Source organism: Pleurodeles waltl, chromosome 1_2 (genome assembly GCF_031143425.1).
Source record: "Pleurodeles waltl isolate 20211129_DDA chromosome 1_2, aPleWal1.hap1.20221129, whole genome shotgun sequence".
Lineage (NCBI taxonomy): Eukaryota > Metazoa > Chordata > Amphibia > Caudata > Salamandridae > Pleurodeles > Pleurodeles waltl.
The window spans coordinates 832729665-832750451 of NC_090437.1; the positions used below are offsets into that span (position 1 = coordinate 832729665).

General features: G+C 41.8%; 1 protein-coding gene across 5 annotated transcripts in view; it reads left to right on the forward strand.

Moving 5' to 3' along the window:
- Window positions 1-20787, forward strand: part of CEP44 (centrosomal protein 44) — an 81851-nt gene that overhangs the window by 35033 nt on the left and 26031 nt on the right. For all 5 annotated transcript variants that reach the window (XM_069244522.1, XM_069244513.1, XM_069244505.1 and 2 more), the window contains 2 exons: window positions 3395-3604; window positions 14139-14214. In XM_069244522.1, the coding sequence (XP_069100623.1) occupies window positions 3395-3604; window positions 14139-14214 (286 nt within the window). The remainder of the gene's footprint in view (window positions 1-3394; window positions 3605-14138; window positions 14215-20787) is intronic.

Sequence of the window (20787 nt, forward strand, 5' to 3'; positions counted from 1 at the left end):
AACTGGCTAGGCAGAACTTGTTTGATTGGGCAAGAGCATAGAAACATGACTTGGCCTAAGTATGGGAACTTTTGGTACTGTGGGACTTAGGCAGAGAAGGTTGACTTACATGCCTGGCAGTGAGTTGGACTATACCTGTTAGGAGTGACTTGATTTTCAGATGGACCTGTACCAGGAATAGTTCACTTACGACCCTGCATGAGTACAGCTCCAGCCTACCCACAAAGTCGTCTCAGCCAGTTGCCAAGGAGACAACTAAAAATAATTAAAAGTGGAATTAACTGGATTAAGTAGCCTCTCCAGTGCCTTCAGACATTGAAAACTGTGAACCAGCCCCACCTGTAACCCATCCTTTGCCTTTAAGGTGCCTACACCTCTTTGTCTGATTTCATCAGCATCAGAAGGACCAAAAAGTCATCCTTCACACACTTCATGTCCTTTGGTTGATCTCAGTGAATACTTGCTTACTAATTCTTCAGGTACTAGACCAGGAATAGCAAATTTGGGTCTATAACTGGTAGTGTAACTCCAGTGACATTTTTAGGCTGTACCACCCCCTTATCAGTCACTGGCAACTGGATACTGAGGCCAAAGGCAAACTAACATTAAGAATAACAAGAGCACCAGAGACTTTCCGTGAGGAGAGGACTATTTTAATGTGACACTGGACTATGTTTAGGAGTGTCCCCTATTTCACGCCATGCTAACAAGATGATACCCAAGAAGCAAAGTTTGGTTAGGAGCCCCTACATTTATATCCCTTGCTGTCAGCAAAACCCTCTTGCTAATTTTGTACTCGCTAAAAGTCTTTAGCACCTGAAGTTCCTCGACTCAGCTGAATGACGCTCTACAGGATAAAATCGCCCATGGTGCAAATAAGAGAAATCTAGAACTTCTGCAAAGAAGATGTAAACAGGATTGGAGGTTGGATTTCTGTTCCAGAGGTGGTAGCATTTTCATTTCAGCTGACCTATTTATTTGCCTTTTTAAAGTAATTTTCTTACTCAAGCATAAAGTTGTCACTGGACATTAGCGTTATTGAGTGTTAATTACTGTGCCGTACTGAATCCCAATTTCTGATCCTCTGCAACTCTTTGAGTAAACTTTGACTGTTTAGCCTCACAATACTGGAAGAGTTCAGTGTCTAAAAGTAAATTGCTTATCCAAATGGAGTTCACCAGTAGCGTGACTTAAGGACACCTGTGGCAACCATTAGTGCTCTCACAGTATAGTGGCCAATGCTCACTGACACCTCCACTCCTTACATCTTATGTTATGTTAGGAAAACATAAGGACCACAAACACCACCCATGGGTTTCTTAGTGCTGTGCAAACCAGGAGGGATAGAAGAGGCTGCTCAGGCTAATCAAAAGCTTGCTTAAACTGCTAGGTCTTCAAAGGCTCCCTGAAGCTAAGGAAGTTAGGGTCCAGCCTGACCAAGGAAGAGAGAGAGTTTGTTAAAATATAGGCCAAGACAGAGAAGCTTTTGTGCCCCCGGCTCTCTGTTGCATGAACTGAGGGATCCTCAACCAGTTGGCAAGAGGGGATCTAAGAGCTTGAGTAGAAGCATATCTCTTAATGCTGTTTGCTCCTAAGGCTGGAGCCTGGCCATGAATGGGTTTGTACGCAATGCAAGCCATTTAAAAAAAGCTCTTTGTTTTAAGGGGATCCTGTAAAGATTCATTAAGGCAGGTGAGATATACACGTCTGTGCAATTTATAGATTATCCTTGCACTGTATTTTGAATTAATTGTAGTCTGTGAAAGAAGTTGCAGAGACTTTGCATATTCAAAGCAGGACACAATTACTGCAGCAATAGCTGCTTTTAAAGCCTCGGTGAACAGAAAGGAACCAGACTTCCTAATGGATTTCAGTAGACCAAATACTTTTCCTTCACTACCTTGATCTATTGGATCGCAGACAATGGATTGTCTTCCATGACGCCCTTGCTCTTGGCAGAGGCCGCTGAGACAGGAGGGGCACCATGCTCAGAGGACCAGTAGGTGCTGGCCCAGAGATCCATCCTGTGATTGAGAATACCAGATCAATCTTATTGGTATTCAGCGTAATGGAGTTTCTCTCCTCTCCCTCCTCTCTGTCTCTCCCTCTCCACACTTCAGATTCATGTTACTTTTGCATGTATGCCCAGCTGATACGGATGTTTAACTTGTTCTCTGTGGGGACGTTGCACGGGTTAGCCACTATATGCCCTGCACCTGCAGACATTGTTATTACGTATATGTCATGTTATTATGAATGCTTGATTAGCTCATTATTGTCAATGATGAACCTTTCTCAATAAAGACAAAGCAAAAGCATGTACCTAACTTGCACATCTCTGTAATACAAAGTTTTCACTTTACATACATAACAAGGTAGAGAGATCACCTCTATTTTCTAACTGTGTGCTAAATTACTTCTTATTCTGGAAAAAAACGCTATGGGTCCTGCTCTTCTAACAAAAAATTAAACCAAAAAGCTACATACTCTAGTAGTAACAAGCAAACATCTCTCAAATCAACAGGGAGAGTGTGACCTTGCTAGTAGTGCTTGTTAAGTAAAGAGATAATCAATTTCAAATTGCCGAGCACACCTCTAAAACTTCGCTTATGACTTTAAGAATGTGATGAATTCCATTGATGAGAAAATTCATTTTTAGGTAGTTGGGTAAATCATCCAATGACCTTGGGATGACTTCTGAAGCAATCCTATTGATATGCATGATCTGCTTAAAATAAGATGTAAAAAGAAATTGCCTCTTGGTCGTGAGATTATGATCTATTTGCAGCTGGGTTTAACCCTTATTTGCTTTATTTTGCCTAGATACATAAACTGGTCATACCTCAGTGTCGGAGATATTTATCATGATTTATGGAACCATAAGTGAATTAGGTTTTTATGGCTAGATTAGTGCAGTTTCTAGTATTTCACGGCAAGTTCAAATAGCCTAAAATATAGTAGTCTTTATGTAAGCTATATGGAATTGAAATACATTTTGCCTTGCTTGCTCTTCACATTTACCAATCTGCAAAACTTTTGCACTTCATTTGTTTCTCTGCTGTTCTCTCTTCCCAAAAAATTGGGCAGTGTCAGTGTATCAATCTTGTTGAGCAGTTCTAGTGTACCAGGAATTGTCAGTGTTTTTTTTTTTTTTCGTTTTTTTTTTAAAGATTAACCTTAAGCCTAGAAAATGCAAAGGTGAATTTCATAAATGTATTATAGTCTGCATATTCCTAAGGAGTCTATATGTACACATAATAGAATGACTGTAGATACCTGTGAAATTATCAATTCCAATATTTGTAATGCAGCTAAAATAAATGAAGTTCATAAGTACAGTAAATATTTTTTGATAGTGGAATACATTCTGTAAAGTTGCTGGTTTCCTTTTCAGAACTCTGAAGACACAGATCAAGTGAGAATGTTACAGAGTCAACTTTTAGAATGTCAGGAAAAGCTTCAGAAACTAAATTGGATGGAGGAGAAACTTCTAACATTAGAAGAAAAAATGAAAGGAAAAATAATCATTGACGAAAAAGACTGGGACAATCTTCTGAGCAGAGTCCTCCTTGTTGAAACAGAGTTGCTACTCCGATCAAAAAAGGTGCATATTTGAAGTTGGCAATTTTCACTGCTTATGAAAATGGGTGAGGTACTTTTGGAAGCAACGTTTGTGATTTCTCAACAAAATGCTAATGTAATTTATAAAACCATGGCGTGGAGCAAAAATTACACCTTTTGCTAAGTCCTTATGCTTTCTTCCTGAGCAAAGGATTTCAGTTTGAGTTTTGACATGCTAACCTTAATCCTAACACTTGGTAAGGTCTTTCTATAGACAGTCATATTCCAACAAATATTTTCTTTTCGTGAGTTAGCAAAACAAAAAATGCTTCATATATGGGAAAAGGTGAACCTAATTATAACTACCCACTAACTAAACCAGTAGGTTATTTATTTTTATATATATATATATAATATATACACTCCCATTGCCTTGATCACGGTCGGCGACACTGGGGTCTGTGCATGTCCCTGTTGCAAGGTTCTGCTGATTATTTATATATATATATATATCATAAAAAAAAAAGTTACAGGGTCATTGTAATCCGATTCAGATTTCACAAACCCAGCCATTGAAATTCAGCTGTTATAGTTAGTTATTTCAAGTCACTGTAACTCATGCCCTTAAGGTAACTATAACATGAGCCCTTGCCATGCACAGTTTTCTCATCAGTAATTTTACTGCGAATGTTAGTAATATTAATAGTGCTGTCAAAGAAGATGTTATGAGTTATATAATAACTGGGGTAGTTAGCAGTGCATGCTCTCTGCTGTCTATGCGCATGGCACTGTCCCCCCTCTATTCCTTTCCATGGTCAATTGTGCTGTACTGCCATCCCGCTAGCCCTGTGTGTTGTGTTGCTGCTGCAACCTCCGACGCTTGCCATGTAAGGTCACTTTGGTGCCCCTGCCCATTTCCATCCTGCCTTCTGTTATCCAAGTCCATGTCCCTACCCCATTCCTTCTGCCCTTCATGATCCAATGGACCTTACTTGCCAACATTTTGAACTTGGAGGGATTCTGAAAAAAACAAAAAACCTGTGGAACTGATTTTCCTCATTGACTTGAATTGAAAAAGAGGATGTTTTAGACAGGAGGCTGACAAAATAAAGCCCTTTTGGGCTTAAAAACACCAGGAGTCTCCTGCCTGAATTGGGTCTGTTTTGCATGGAGGTTGTACTGCTACTGCCTCTTGCTTCTGCCCTCAATGGGGTGTTATATTGCCACAGCCTCTTGTCTGTTCTGCATAACTGGTTTGTTGCCCCTGCTTCCCCTTTCCCCTGCTCTCAATGGTCCATTGTGCTACCACGTCCCCTCCCACCAGCCCAGCGTGCTCAACTTTTTGCCTCTACACCCTACTCCCTGCCCTCAATTATCTGAGTCTGTGCCCCTGACCTCTGCCTTCCTACAGTACTCTAATGAACAACTTGATTGCTTACATTCTATTTTATTACAAAATTGTGGCAGTTCTGATGTCATTGTGATTTAATCAAAACTGTAATACCTAAAGCATTTCCTCTAGAAATTATAACAAATGAGAGGGCCTTATTCCCATAGAAATTATGGTTAGTACTGTAAAAAACTAACATGAAGACATATTTTCTGAGTTCTCAAATAGCGACAAAGCACTTTTAAATGATTTACTATCTTTGTTTTTTGTCCAGTTTATCGCTTGATTATATGTTACACTTATGGGAGAGGGTGTGATGTTATGGAGCTGCAAACTTTGATACCAGAGAACTAGGTTTGAGTTTTGGCGTCAGCTCGACATCCTGTGATTCATGGCAAATTACCTAATCTCCCCATGCTTATACTCAAAATGAATATGTCCTTGTGTAATGTAACTGATGCTCATGTAAAGTGCTCCAATACCTTCGGGTCAAGTCTGCGCTATATGAAACTGCCACACAAAAAAAAATTTGTCTTGCACACTTCTGTCACTCGGCTACAGTTAGTCTCTATTTTTTCTCTGGTGGCCATCTTCGGAGACTTTGTTTTGACGTTCCCTAATTTCCCTTATTTAGGGCACTATTCCCAGTAGAAAAAGCTTTCAATTTTCCACTTCAGTTCCATTAAGGTGGCATTCAGATGTGCCACAGTTTTGGCATAAATTCAGAATGTTCGCACTCTACTTGCTTATTAGAGCAAAATAAGCTGCTTATCTCAGAGGAGTTAACTGGCAGTCAGCTGCTGGTGTTGAAAGTGCATGTTTCAGTCTGCATGTCGGAATTAAATAGAAGAGAAAGGTATTTAAGAACTCACCTAAAACATGTCCTAATGTTTCTTTCTACAGCACTTAACATAATTTCTATGACAAGATGTACCCTCCTTTTTTTGTTCCTTTCTAAATTAAATGTTTTACTCGTTTGATTCAATCAAGATGTCTTAGGGTGTGCCACACTTTTGTCATAAATAATAGTGATCTAGTTGGGATCACAGAGGTGTACTCTTGATGCTTGACATTACGTCTGACTAAAACTCCTTGAATTCTTTGTTATTGACCGGTGGTCCATTGTCAGATATGAGAATGGCAAGGATACCCCATACTGCAAAGATGTCATCCAGCCGCTCAACTTTGTCATGGGTTGTTAACACCTCTGCTAAGGGAAAGTGCGACTACTCATCAGTGACTGTCCGTTTCCGAAAGGCCTAAAGAAATCAACTGCAGCTCTTTCTTTGTCTGTGCGGGAAGGTCAGACATTGTCAATGGATGCTGCGTCACTTTGGGGGAAAAGGAGGTTTACAAAGATGGCACTCTTTTAGTTCCCTCTGAACTTGCTTGTCTAGGCGCGGGTACCAGCGCACTTTTTTTGGGTACGATGCCACAATGTTCTTCATGGGCTAGTTCAGTGACTTGCTGTCTTAGGCTCTCAGGTATAACGATTCTCAAGCCTCTCAATACAACACATTTCTTTGTCACAGCCAATTTATTTTAATTTCAACATCATCTGCAAAAGGTCGAGTGCTCCTCTTCCACGATTGAGTTGAGATGATGTCTTTGAGGATAAGCATGTTCTTATCGGCATTAGTAGCTGCAATAATCTGTTAAATAGATAGGGCTGCTGACCTGCTTAATGTCACAATGAAGTTAATGTAGTCTTTAGCCATTCTGGATGTCGCACTGTGATGATGTAATGGTACTCGTTACAAGTAATCAGAATGTTTCTGATCTTTACCCGGCTGGTGTACAATTGGATAGTCGTACTCTTGCAATCACAACCCCTCCACCTGCCGATACGAGGAGGAATCTTGGCTTTCAGGTTTCCAAAACTAGTGAGCAGCGCTTGGTGGTCTGTAATGATAGTGAAATGTTTCCCGTAGAGAAACGTATGAAAATGTTAACAGGCCTATACTACAGCCAGACTCTCGTTCTCCAGCTGAGGATAGGCTTGTTCTGTTTCAGACGGGCTTCGACTGGCATAGGCCACAGTATGTCTCTGAGCATTCGCTCTCAGCAGGAGAGGACCCTGAAGTTATTCCTGTTTGCATTGGAAGTGATTGTCTCCCAGTTCTAAACCAGCATCATCCTGGTGGAGAGCCGTATGAGCGGAGCTCTACATTATAGTGCACCGACCCCCGCGGCCCTCCCTTCAGGCACTCTGTGGCTCCCTGCCATGCCCCGTGCTGCTGGGAGGTCCTTCCACTCTCGGTCATTTCAGTCGAAGAAGAAAAGCTTTTCCGAGGAGCCGGAGTTGAGTGCTAGCGCCGGACCCTCCTCCCGCTTCAGACGGCAGGGAGGGGAGGAGAGCGGGCGGTCCTTGCACGCGGCGTCGGCTGGAGGAGGAGGTGCGGTGGCCCTGGGACTGTGACTGGCCGCCGAGGGAGTGTGGGCCTGCCGGAGACAGCTGAGCTCCGAACGTGTGAGGTGCTGTGGAACCGGGGAGCGCCGATCCGCGTCTGTGAGGAGCTATGGGCGCTGAGCCCCAAGGACGGGACTTTGTGCGCCTCCCGGCCCATCTGTCTGTTGTTGGTCCGCGGCGCTGCCCTCGGCCGCGGGTCGCCCAAGCCACCCAGGGGACAGGACTGTCCTGCAGAGAGTGATAACAAAATAGACAGACTGCTGCATTTTGTGACCTGCGGTTTCAACCAAATTTCAAATTTGAGATCAAAGCAAAGGCTTATTTAACAGCCTGGAATCAGAGGACTCATTTGTGGAGACCACAAAGACTGCATATTGTCCAGGTCTTGAGGATAAATTTCTTTTTGAGGATTAATTTAAATTAATGATAGAAGAGCCTTTGAAAAGACATTGAACAGAGGAATAGTGGATCAGAGGAACAAGGCCGGCAGGTGGTGAAGAGCTGGGGTCCTGGTTGGCAGTTGGCCGAGTGGTGATCGGAAAGGGGGCCTGTCACCAGACATAAAGGTACTGTGATTTGCTGCTGGCCCCACTTCAATTATGTCGCTCCCTCTGGCCTGGCCTGGCCTTGATTCGCCCTTGGCACGGACACATGCTGCTTCCCCTTGTTTTGTTGAACTACAGCATCTGTAACTGTATTAAAAGGAGTACTTGGAGTCTGTGGACTACTCGTGGGCCAAGTACCTTTGTGAACAAGAGTGTGCTAGAGAGTGTTCCCATACTCCCAGAGGGATTCAGAAGGAAGTAGTAGGAAATTGAGGCTAGAAACACACCAGACTTATACTAGGCCACTAGGCCCTGGTGGTTCGTTAACGACTCCTTCAGCAGGATAATTGGTCTGTTGAAGGAAGAGGATCCAGGATTCTAGTAGAAAGTGAGCAAAAGTTAAGGAGTAAATAGAATGACCTTTAAACGTAGGAGAAGGAGTAGGTCATTCCCTAGTTAGGCCTGCAAAAAAACGAAATCAAACCCCCCTAAGAAACAAGGGGGTGCAGCAACTAAACGTAAAGTTTGAAATCTAGTCTCCCATTTCTTTCAAAGGATCCTTGCGAGAAAATAATACTCAAGGCAGGAAATACATCCGGCGTCAATAATAATACTCTTCAAGGTCCCGTTCAAGGTAATGACTTGAACATCATGACAGATGATGGCACTACTGTTAGGGAGGGGTCTGCTGTTTCTACAACCCCTCCCCCCCCCCCCACCCCCCCATCCTAACGAGGCTGAAGTTATAGAATTTACTCTTTATAATCCTCATCCGGTTGTTCAGCAGCAGAATTGTTCATTTTGTCTATACCAACAACGCCCGTAGTAGCACAATCTAATATTGATTCCCCCATGCTTAAGTTATTTAGCACCCCTTCGGACCACTTTCTCTCAAATATAAGTCCATCAGAAACCTCTGACCTAACGTACCCACCGGAACAACATATAGTTCTTTCGGAATCCTTTAAGTGCCTCGAAAGAATTTTATCGTCCAGTTTGGAACTTCTTGAAAAATCTAGAAAAAACATTCTGACCACACTCAAGATATTCTCGTTTCCATTCTAAAATTCCTACTAGTAAATCAAAACATGAGCCACTCTCCTGATGAGTTGACCAATACGATTAAAAAAAGAGGCATGTAAATGTTTGGGTCTAAATGCAAATGGTACTAGTCTGCAGTTCACAATTGTTGGAAGATTTGACGATCTCAGGTGATAAGCACTCCCACTCCGATAACGGAACCCAAGCAGGAAAATCACGTTCGGATGAAGTAGCCATTACACCAGCGATCTTGGCCTCCGAAGAGAATGAGATATATTCCCTGGACAACCTCTTTTCTTGTACGAATTCACTGCACAATATTACCCCACTGGCTCATGTTGTCCAGAAAGAGGAAAACGCTCTAAATCGCAGAGCGGTTCCATTTCCAATCTTCCTTCCCAAAGATCAACTATCCATAAAGCAGATGGAACAAAATTAAAATGACATGAGACCGGCTAGTAAAATATCTAAAATAAGAGGGAAAAAGACCTGGGGAAAAAAGGAACTGGCGACTCTCCAAAAAAAAAGAGAGGAAGGTTAAGTTTGAGGAGAGAAAACAGGTGGAATTTACTGATATCTTGGATCAAGTCTTCTCACCCAAAAACTCTCAGAAAAGGACTGAGGGGGCATCTTTTGTTGTACTGCCGCAAGATCATGGACAGACGGATCTACCAGTGAGTCCATGTGCCAGATCTGATTCCATCAACGTAATCCTACCTGATCCTGTCCCTCTTATAGCTTTGGAGATTTGCCCCAGATTAAGCACTGGGAAAGTGGGAGAAAAACTCAGAAGGGATAATGCCCTTGTTGGGAGGAGTTACCGGACTGCTTGGAGTTCTTCACTATATTTGACTAAAATGTATGCTCAAATCGTTCCTTCCTACTGTCATGCTTTTTGGAAATAGATGAACTTAATTTAATTGAGAGCACTGATATTGTGAGGGTCTTTCTTGACCACAGTATAGGTGGCTGCAAGGCACAGGTTTGGTTTTCCTCTAAAATTATTGTGAAGTTAATTCTGGTTAACTGTGCCCAACTCCAACGCAGGGGTATAGATGTTATCCCAGTCCAGGAGAAGTCACTGTACTCTGGTAGGGCAGCTTACTACTCATGGTTTAGACTCCACAAACTCTATTGTGAATTGGGGGGGGGGGGGGACATTATCTCACCTCAGGCGAAATTGTGCAAGTTTCCCTATTCCGAGGTACAGGGGTAGTGAATGTTTTGTAAGGTCCCGAATATCAGGGCTCCAGTCCCAATCAAGAAAACTTGAATTGGTTAGCGGGGGCCCTGAATAAACCTAAGCCGAAGGATACGCTGATAGTCATGCTACTAGCACTGACCTCTCCTTAGTCTCTTGGAATGCCGCAGGACTAGGGAAAGACTGATGTAAATTATATGTACTGTGTTTAAAGAATATCGACCTGATTTGCATTCCAGAGACCTGGTGTTTAAATGACTTCTCATGCCCGGATTACACGGTTTTAAGCAAAAAACATTTTTTTTTTTTTTTTAAATAGGTGGGGTGTGCTAAAGGGGGTATAGCCCTGCTGTTAAGCGACAGATATAACTGGGAATTTGATAGCCTCCCCGAAACGACATACTTTTTTCAAATAGTATGAGTACAAGTTACGGCGGTAAAGGGTGGGAAACTGCCCCTGACTATTGTAACTGCATATATCCCCCCTGAAAAGGAATTTGACAATAATTGACAACAACTGTTTACACAAGTTTGTGCTATAAGAAATCCTGTCAACTTAATTATAATGGGGGACTTAAATTGTAAAGTTTCTAATTCTACGTTTCCTTCCTTCGGTGACCCAGAAAGGGAAAAGTGCTGAAAATCCCATCTATCATGTTCCTTCCTAGAATCAGGATAGATAAGAGGATTGATGATTTGTTTTTTTTTTTTTTTTTTTTAAAAGGTCTGAGGTTCTGCAGCAGTATTAATCTGAATTGGCGCTTCAGTTCGGATTCACCCGCAGCCTTCACACATAAGTCCGTTAGGAATAACTCCATTATAGACCATATTTGTACTTTGTACAACATCGCTCAAAAAGTTGAGGATATGGTAATTTTAGACACCCTATGCAGTGACCACAAGATTTTAAAACTTATTTTAAAATTGCAGCTAGGGGCCACAGATCCATGGTCTATAAAAGGCGCAAACCTTAGAATTGCTGGAAAGCTGTGTGGGAAATATGGAGGTTTGGGGGAAAGACATTTTAACACATTTTTCCAACTTGATAAGTTACATTACTTCGCGTAAACAACTTGAACGTAGTATAATTGGAGTAAAAAAAGCTCAGCTGCCTATCTTAAACCTGAACAGAGAAATAAATAAGTTAGTAAGGCGACAATTGGAGTACAAGACTAAGGAAATGAATTGGAAAATAACAAAACTTAAGAGAAAGATTGCGACTGAAACTGGTGATCCGAAGAAAAGAAGAGGATCATAAGTGGATCACATTGAGGGAAGCAGCTGTAAAGAGAAACCCCAGAAAATTTTGAGCTATCATCTCAGAGGGGTGCGGAAACTGTAAAACCTTATTCCTCCCTCCACCCCCCCCAACCTTCCGATAGCAGAGGAAGACTGGAAGTTGTATATTCGAGACCTTTACGCTGAAATCCAGTGCGTTGACCGTGGAAGAAAGGTGATAGCAAACGGAGGGGGAGAAATGGATAATACGGGTGCTCCTACTGTGTCTGAGTTAGAGGGGATTATACCTTCAGTGCGCTCTTTGGGTGCTGTGGGCTCGACGAGGTTCCGATGACTCTAATTAAAAGGGAGCCTTTGCTTTGGGCAAAATTACTTCATCCAGTATTTAGCACCTGCTATGCCTAGGGCATAATCCCGGAATCATGGACGGGTAGTATAATACTTCCTCTACATAAAAAGAGAGATACAACAGTACTGTCAAATTACAGACAAATCGCCTTATTAGATGCAACCCGAAAGATATTGATGCAATTAACTGATTGGGTTGAGGAAAATGGTATTCTACCATTGGAACAGGCAGGCTTCAGAAAGGCCCATAATACCTTAGATAACATCCCTATAACGCAAACTGTAATTAATAAATATATCCAGACTAGGGGAGGAGTATTGTATGCCACATTTATCAATTATTCCACAGCATTTGACAGAGTGGATAGGAAAATACTGTGGAAGAAACTCCACGAATTAGGGGTCCCACCTTGTCTCATGCAATTGGTGATTGCCCTGCACTCATCGACCTGGTGTAAAATCCTAATGGGTGGAGAGCAGGGATTGTCTTCAAAAGTTTCAACCAAAAATGGCCTGAAACAAGGCTGTTTACTGGCCCCATTGCTCTTTTCCTTTTATATTCATGACCTTCCTAAAAGCCTTAGGAGCACTGGTGGCTATGCCCCTGTGTTGGGGGGGCGGCCAATCGTATGCTTATTATATGCGGATGACATAGTTGTGTACGATCTTACCCCCAAAAGACCTAAATCAACTCCTGGCCTCCCTAAATTCTTATTCAGAGAAGCACTACGTAAGAATCAATACATCAAAGTCTCAGGTGGTATGCTTCTCCAGGACAAAAAGCAGAAGGAAAATCTCTACCCCTTGGGCTCTGGGTCAACACAAGTTGGAACAGCTAGATTCATACGAGTTTTTGGGTAAGATCTTGTCGGCTTCAATAAATGAGCAAGAGCAAATTTGCCATAATACTAATAAGGCTATTTCACATGCCCAAGGTTTGGCAGCTTTCAATAATGCAAATGGTAAACGTCACTTCTTATACTTATTGTCTGCCTACCAGGTTAAGATTCCAGCTACTCTCTAATATGTGATTGAATGTATAGACCTAAATAAATGGGATTTTCTTGACAAGACAGAAGGCCGTGTTCTAAGACGCATGGCATCCTGTAAATATTCAGCCTCCGGGGCAGCATTACGACTTGAATTTGGCATTAAGGATATCTTTGTGCAAGACCTTGTGACTGTGATAAGAAGGATGCATAGCCTTATTCATAGCGAGGAATTTACGCTGAGAAACCTGGCCTACTATGAAATCTTTAACAATTTGAGAGAAAAATCTGGGTTTTTCAGAAACTATACCAAAGCTATTCGGCTCTTAGAGCTGGACTCTGACCTCTTTCCTTTGATATCCTATGTATTTCTAAAAAAAAAAAAACTCTGAAGGAAGCGACATGGTCCAAAGGTTTTTTGATGGACCTGGATGTATGTTGCCATAGAAGAGGTCTCGAGAGGTTAACCAATTCTGTAACTATGAAAGTGGCGCAACCTTATTTGACCTGGAATCTATCACATGGGGTGAGGCAATTCTGTATTCTGATCAGACTTAATAGAATACCCCTGAGAGATCTTATTTCCAAGTGAGATGGCTCCACTAACATTACATTATGGGGCTGAATTTGAATCTTCTAAAGGAAAGAAGTGTATCTCTGGCCCTCCGCATCAGCGATTTATGTTTGTTAACCCTTTCATTGTGTATATAAAGTATAAATACATAATGGAATGGACAGGGATATTTTACAGCACTGGCAATAAAAGCCTGGGAGATGGGTTATCTACATAGCACTTTTGCCTAAAATGAATCACAAAGACCATGCTTGTAGGCACGTCTTATTGTGAACTAATCAGAATAATTTTTACGATGACACAGTCAGGACTTTTAAGTGCTCTGTTAACTTTTCTTAAGTTCTTATGTTTGATTTTTTATTTTATATCACTCCTCATTCTTTTTAAAGCCCCTTCTAGAAGGACACAAAATCAAAATTTAACTGCTGCGCAGGAATAGGGGGCCTTGATTCCTATGAAAAAGTGAGTTTTTTTCTGGTGATCTACTTCTTTGTTTTATGTTATCTGTGGTTCTCCATTTTCTCAGTTTTCCAGCGTTTTCTAGTATTTTCCAGCATTTACCGTAATAACTTCCTTCAGAAGTCTGTCTTCAAATAGGAATACTTCCTCAAAGGTAAAAGGCAAAGGCATCCTTGAAACCCAAATAGACGTACGTCCTCCAAAGGCAGATATAGCCACATTCAAACAAACCAACGTGGCAGTTAATTCGGGTCCTCTCCTTGATTCCTTATGAGACCAACCATTGAGGAAGAACTATTTTAATGGTTTGTGCTAAAAGCATTAGTCAAGGTGTATGGATATGTACTGATTAATTTCTGATCAATTTTCTTTTTTTTTCAGAATGACTTATCCGCAGAGTTTAGCAGTATGAGTGAAGAACGTACGTCTAGTAGAATCCTGAATCCTCTTTCTCCAGGTAGGTTTTTACGGTTGTTATTTCACAACAGAATGTCCGCTCAGATATTTTGTAGTCCTTCCTCAGTGATAGCACTTTGGCAGTGTTTTTGTCCATGTGCTAAGTACTCCCCTTCACGTGCTATCCCACAACAATAATGTCAGGCACTTTGCGAAATTTGAGTTTTGTTTGACAACGAAGCTGACTGCTAGACATATTGTTACTGGTTCTTTAATTATTCATGGCGTGGTCTTTTATCTCCACATAAAGTATTATTGGCACCTCAGGATATTGGCTAGTTAGTGCGTCATTCTTTTTTTAGGACAGGCTTCCATTGGAATGCATAAATTATTACTTTATAGTGTTTATCAAATCCAGTTTCTTATCCCTTATGTCCATGCTATACAAAAAATGTTTTTTTTGTTGCTACTTGGGCATTGCCAAACCCAGTATGGCAGGCATTAATGGGATAAACGTGTGCGTGTTAGCATTTGTGAATGCCTGTGTTTACATGTGTTGGCACATTAAAGCCAGACCAGTTGGCTTTGCCATCCTTTGTTTATAGGAGGCATTTTCTAGGTAACTGAGCTCAGATACATGCAGACTAGTCTAGTGATAAATCCACTTCTAAACCAAACCTTTCTTTCCAGTGAGAGTAATCCTTATACATTGTATAGAAATATCTATTAATTTCTATACAATGTATGTCCTTTGTTTCATTTTCACACCTGTATTATCAGTTTATCCATACTCGTAATGTATCATCTCATACTCCTAATGTATCATCTACATTTAAAAATGCAAAATATCAATTGTTTGGAAGATAAAGGATCACATTTTTAGGAGGCCCTACATTTGTCTTATTACATTTCACCAACAATGGATGTACTTGACTATAAAATGTTTAGTTATGCACCCCAGCACACTTATACCTAATTATTAATCAAGCACCTCAGTGGCTATAGTTCAGCCATCATCACTCCTGCTGCTTTTGATTTAACTCTTGGCTTAATTTGCGCTGTTTGGTTTCCTTTCATTTTCGCTAATCTTCTTTTCATTTTTTCACTTAACATGCCCAGATGCTCAATTTATCACTTCTGATTTCCCCAAGCCCACGCTCAGACTAGGCAAAAGGTTAATCATGTTTTCTTTCAACAGTCTTTAAATGATATGAGGAGTGAGGTCAAACTATTTTTTTTTAATTTTTTTTTTTTTAAACCAATTCTTTATTTGAATTTTCAATACCAGGTCACATCCACAAACAACAACACATTTTAGTGTGACACAAATAAAGACATGAGACATCATCAAAAATTGTGCAACTCACATTATAAATGGAACCGGTTGAACTCCAACACTGTCTAGACAAATAGCTTTCAACCCATTTAATGATCACCTACTAATTCCCCGTTAATACATACACATTCTCAACTAAGCCCTCCAGCTCTTCAGGGTCTTGCCCCCTCTCTGTCAATAAGAAATTCAGCGCAAAGGACTGCAATAAATAGAAAGTGCACCAGTGAATGAGGATAGGTGGAACTGGAGCATTCAGGAGGTAACCCAAGTCAGGGGGTAGAATCTGTGTGCAAACTGTTCCTGCTAGTCCCCCACTGGTGTGCAGTGGGACTAACGTACAAAGTTCCTCATAGTGCCTCAAATTGCAGTAATCTATTATTCACTTTGTAAATCACCCTTTCAGCCCCTAGCGCCTGACAAACTATGCGAGAAAGCATCTGCATGTGACTGACTGGTGGAAGCTTTTCCAGGGACAAAACCCACCTGCATCGTGGGTGTCAAAATGGGGATAACACGTTGCTGAAGATTCATCAGGACTTTGGCTAATATTTTAACATCATCCTTAATTAAATGGAGCAAGAGTTGGAACATTACAGCTTATCTTGACCTGATTAAGGTAGTACAGATGTTCAAGCTCTATAGCACACTGCATTCAGATGTCCCTTCACTAGGGCTTCGTGAAATACTGAAGCCAGCAACTGGGCATTCTTAGTTTTCGTGATTTCATGAAATTCTGTAGGGAATCCTTCCTCGCCAGGCACTTTATTGGTGGCTGTGCCAGCAATATGTCGCATTTTCCTCTCTGGAAATGGCCCCTTCTAGAATGTTTGCTTGATCAGCAGTGGTACATTAAGGGTTCTGTAGAAAGCCTCCTCTTCGCTGACGATAGGAGGAATATTTAAAGTGTATAGAAACTCATAAAAATTCTGAAATTTGATAGCAATTTCAGTTGGATGGGTCCGCAATTCCCGTTACAATTATGCAAGGCCGGATCCATAATACATGCGGTTGCCTGGTGGAGCTGTATAGACAATAACCTACCTGCCTGCCATCTCCCCCTACTCATAATATCTCTGTAGGAGCAGAAAAAGCGACTTCTCCACTTCCTTGTTATACAGGCTTTCAGCTCTGAATTAGTCTGAAATAATGGCCTTACAGAGGTGGAGGACTGCATCCCAGAGGATTTGCGAATGATTTAAAATCTTTACACCTGTATACGATTGGCAGAGTTTTGTTTGTTAGTGATGACACCTCTCATGAGGTGCACGCTTAAGCTGACTTTCCACACCTCCATAGGACCTGTGCTGAGAACAGTGATTTCCCCATTTTCCTCTGCAGATGTAGAGACATTAGTTATTCTGAGGATACCTAAATTTCGAGACATTAAAGCACCAAGAACGTCTAGGTGGTGCTGTGATGTCAACATTGACCTGAAGATCAATAAGATTATGATTGGAGATCCCACGCCTCACTATAGACGCCTGAACCTCGTATTTCATTGATGATAAGAAATAGTCTCTACAGGTGCGAATGCCATGTGGGCAAGATTTAAACATGCATGATGTCTTATAAGATAAGGCCGTCTTTTTAATTTCTAACATCCAGACCCCCGACCAATGCTGGGCCCATCATGATATTCAAGTCCCTTCTCAGTTGAACTTTACTGTCCCCAAAAGAGAGAAGGCGCCTGTTAAGATCAGCAAGGAAAGTCACCTTGTCTCTCACCGGGGCATACAATGAACCTAGTATGAGGCAGGTAGTATGAATTATAAGTTTAACAAAAACATACCAACCTGCTGGATCTATCCAAGTTTGATGAAATTTATGCAAGATTGATTTATGGAGTAGTATTGCCCATCCCTTCTTTCATGACGGTCCCGTTGATGCACCCTTCTCTCTGAAATGCTGACGCCCTAGTGTGGAAAGCCCACCCCTCCCTGTGTGAGTGACTGATGCAGGTGTGGGACACAGCCCGTCGTGATAGCCGTGTCAGCAGGAGGTCATAAATGTAACAGATAAAGACCAGCCCAAATAAATGGCTAACCAACGTACAGTTGTTGGGATGCACAGATATTCCTGGAGAAGGGGGGCAGTAGCCCAGTAGTTTAGAGGAATGAAGAAGCTAAATATAATCTGAAGGGAAGGGGTGAGAAGAAGACTGTCCTATAATAAATCCAATCACTCTTCAAAGGGGAGATTCCGGTGGCAACAAAACCAAGGGTGCTTGGCATTAAAGCCAATCACCTAAACTCGTACATGTCCTGATGTGCTAGCCATCTCGCGTCCTCACACCTTCACTGTCTTTGGGAGATGTTGGATACAGCCACTTGTGCAACTTAGTTAACCCATCGCACGGAGGGCACCTAGGAAGGGCAATCCATCCTGTAAATTGGATAACATCCTCCAAGAAGGGAAGGGATAGGAGCTTCAGGGTAAATGTGTGGGAGGGTTAGGAAAGGGAGCCTTATCCAATGATCCCCAATAACAAGCCATAACATTAACACAAGTGTCGACTAGCAGGAAGTAGGATCATTCAGTAATGGCAGGAAAAAGGAACACCCTCCCCTACTCCACGGTTAACCACAGCAAATGAAGTCCAGCAACTTAGGCCAGAGAACCATACCGCCAGGAGTCCAAAACTGTCATTCTGTGCTGCTTGAAAGTGTTACTGCGATTCCCTTGGTTCAGAACAGGGACAGTTCCTGAGCGCTCCAAACTGATTTGTCCCTTGATGACTTGAGCTTTCTAGAGCATGAAGCCCTGCTGTTGGACCTCTTTCATGTTACTTGTTCCAGTCTCCGTCATTTTGCCCAGTCCTTTTCCTTATCTGTATCCCAAGCTCAGTCAGAAAGCTGTTCTATTGATTGAGCCACGTGGTCCAACGATGTCATCGTATCCAAAGCTGATGCGTCCATCTCATCCAAAATTGATTGCATCTTCTGGTTCCTCAAATTCTCTTGTGGAATCATGGATCAGGACAATCATCCACACTGGTTCTAGCTGGCCCTATGTATTCTCCTTTTTCTGCAGTCTTGGGCTCCGAGCCAAAAACCACCTTCTTTTAGCATTTGTGTCTGACGAGACGTCCACCAAGAAAAAGATTTGCACCATTTTACACTGAGATGTGGACTATATTTTTTGGCAGTCATTATCTGATGGGCTCGTTGATGTCTGGCACAGCAGATTAGAATGTGGCACTGGTAATTAGGAGGGAGGCTACGCCAGGATCACACTCTGTGCTCTCTTTGGAACCCCAGGGTAGGATCAAATATGAAAAATTGTTTTTCGCAGGGATGAATTTAGTCAGGTAGGCTATAAGGTCATCTTCCTCAGCTTGTTCAGTCACTCCTGTGATGCGCCCATTGTCTCTACAACTTTGGTCCTCCAAATCAATTGTCTTTTTTCGCAGTTGCTATATCTATCTGCCCCAATCAGTTTGATGGTCTAGGCATGTTTCCATCTCTGTGCCACTCTTATCTGTAGCCTGGTTATTTGTAATAACAGCATACAGCACTCATGCAGGTCAGACATCATGACACCCTGCACGGGCCTCCACTTCTCTCCTGTTCAGGACAACCACGGGTGCAGATCATGACAAAGGGAATCATGGCAGCTGTGAGTCATCCTGTCCAGAGCACTATGTCCAGCACCACCAATCAGCGGTACTGGGCTCAGGCCTCTGACAACCTCAGGAGCTTCACAAAGGTGCCGCCATGCTTATTGCAGCCCAGCCCCGCCTTCCCAAATATTCTTTTAATAAATGGCAAAAAATATTTTAGTCCTTCAAAATACATGTTATAATACATGTTCACACCATCACTGATCCCAAACATTGCTTAAACCCTTGTGCTTTCATATAAAAGAGACAACCTGGTTGCAGATTTGAAGAATAAAAGAATCAAAAACACCATCAACTGTGATTTGTTGCACCTTAATGTAAATCTGATTTTCTGAAAAGCCTGTAGGTCCGAATTATTTGTAACTTACAGAGAATTTTTTTGTCAAATACTATGGTAGTATTGTATGAAAAAAACTATTGTAAGAACAAAGTGTTTAAACTACAGATTTACTGGTTCCCAGTGACCTTTTCACCCCGGTTTCTGACTCATTTTATGATGAGTTCACCAGGAAATTAAGAGGAATGGGCAAGACATTAGTTTCTGTGTTATGGTTACTGAGCTGTATTCATTACAACAGAGAAAGACCAGGATCAGGCCCAGAACCAACACTAACAAGCACTAGTAGACCCCAAAGGTGAGAAATACAGTATGATCAAGAACGCATTAGATCAGAGGTTCTGAAACTGGATGCAGTGGCCAAGTTTGAGTCGATCATTCAAAAGGAATGTATTGTTACTATACCTCCAGGGTGGAGTCTGCTAACTCTGATTTAAACAGAGCAGATGTAGGTGTTATTGAAGGTTGGTGTGGAGTTCACTATTTACTGCTGTGACACCTAACTCATGTTTTGCCTTGCAAACCTTCCTGGGAGAGAACAAGCCTTTATACACAATAGAGGCAGAATAGCGTCTATTACATCAGGTGGCAACTGTTACACACTAAACTACTCTACTGCAGTTTAAGCCTCACTTTGATGCTGCGAGCATATATGACATAGAGAAGACCGCATCTATAACAATGATGCTAGCAACAAATAGAGTGCTCGGCAGCATGGCATCTCTGCAGAATCCAGCACCCGCACCGCCATCCTGATCCTGCACGATCCAGAGCAGAACACTGTCAAACTCAAAGGGAAACATCAGTTTACCAGCCATTACTCTGCACAAATAAATTTGATTGCGGTACCTGAGTCATAGCAGTCTAGCACCTGAGATGTGTCAATCCAGGCCTAATCGTTCAACCAACCTCACCTGTAGATCACTAAGGGTAGATTATGAAGTCCAGGTGAATCCAAGTTCATTTGTGTAGAATTCCACTTTAGACATATGTAATACTCCTTGGTCAGGGTGGGCTATATCTGAGATGGCATGAGATCTTTAGCTGGGCTAAGGATATGAAACTTAGAGTACAACATTACGCCATGTGTACCATTATCATGTTACCCATTCGTTGTCACTGATGTAAGAAAGGCAAGCTGTCCAAGGAAGAACTGATAGAAGTAGGTTTAGTTCACCATGAAACTCCATCTGGAGCCAAGTATCATTCAGCACTTGGGGGCCAACTACCTCCGCTTTGCAATCTTCTCATATATTATTTATTATCAGTAAACCATATATTTTGAGCATTCTCTACCTTACTCTCCATCCATATTTTTGTTTGAATTCTTTAACGTTTTCAC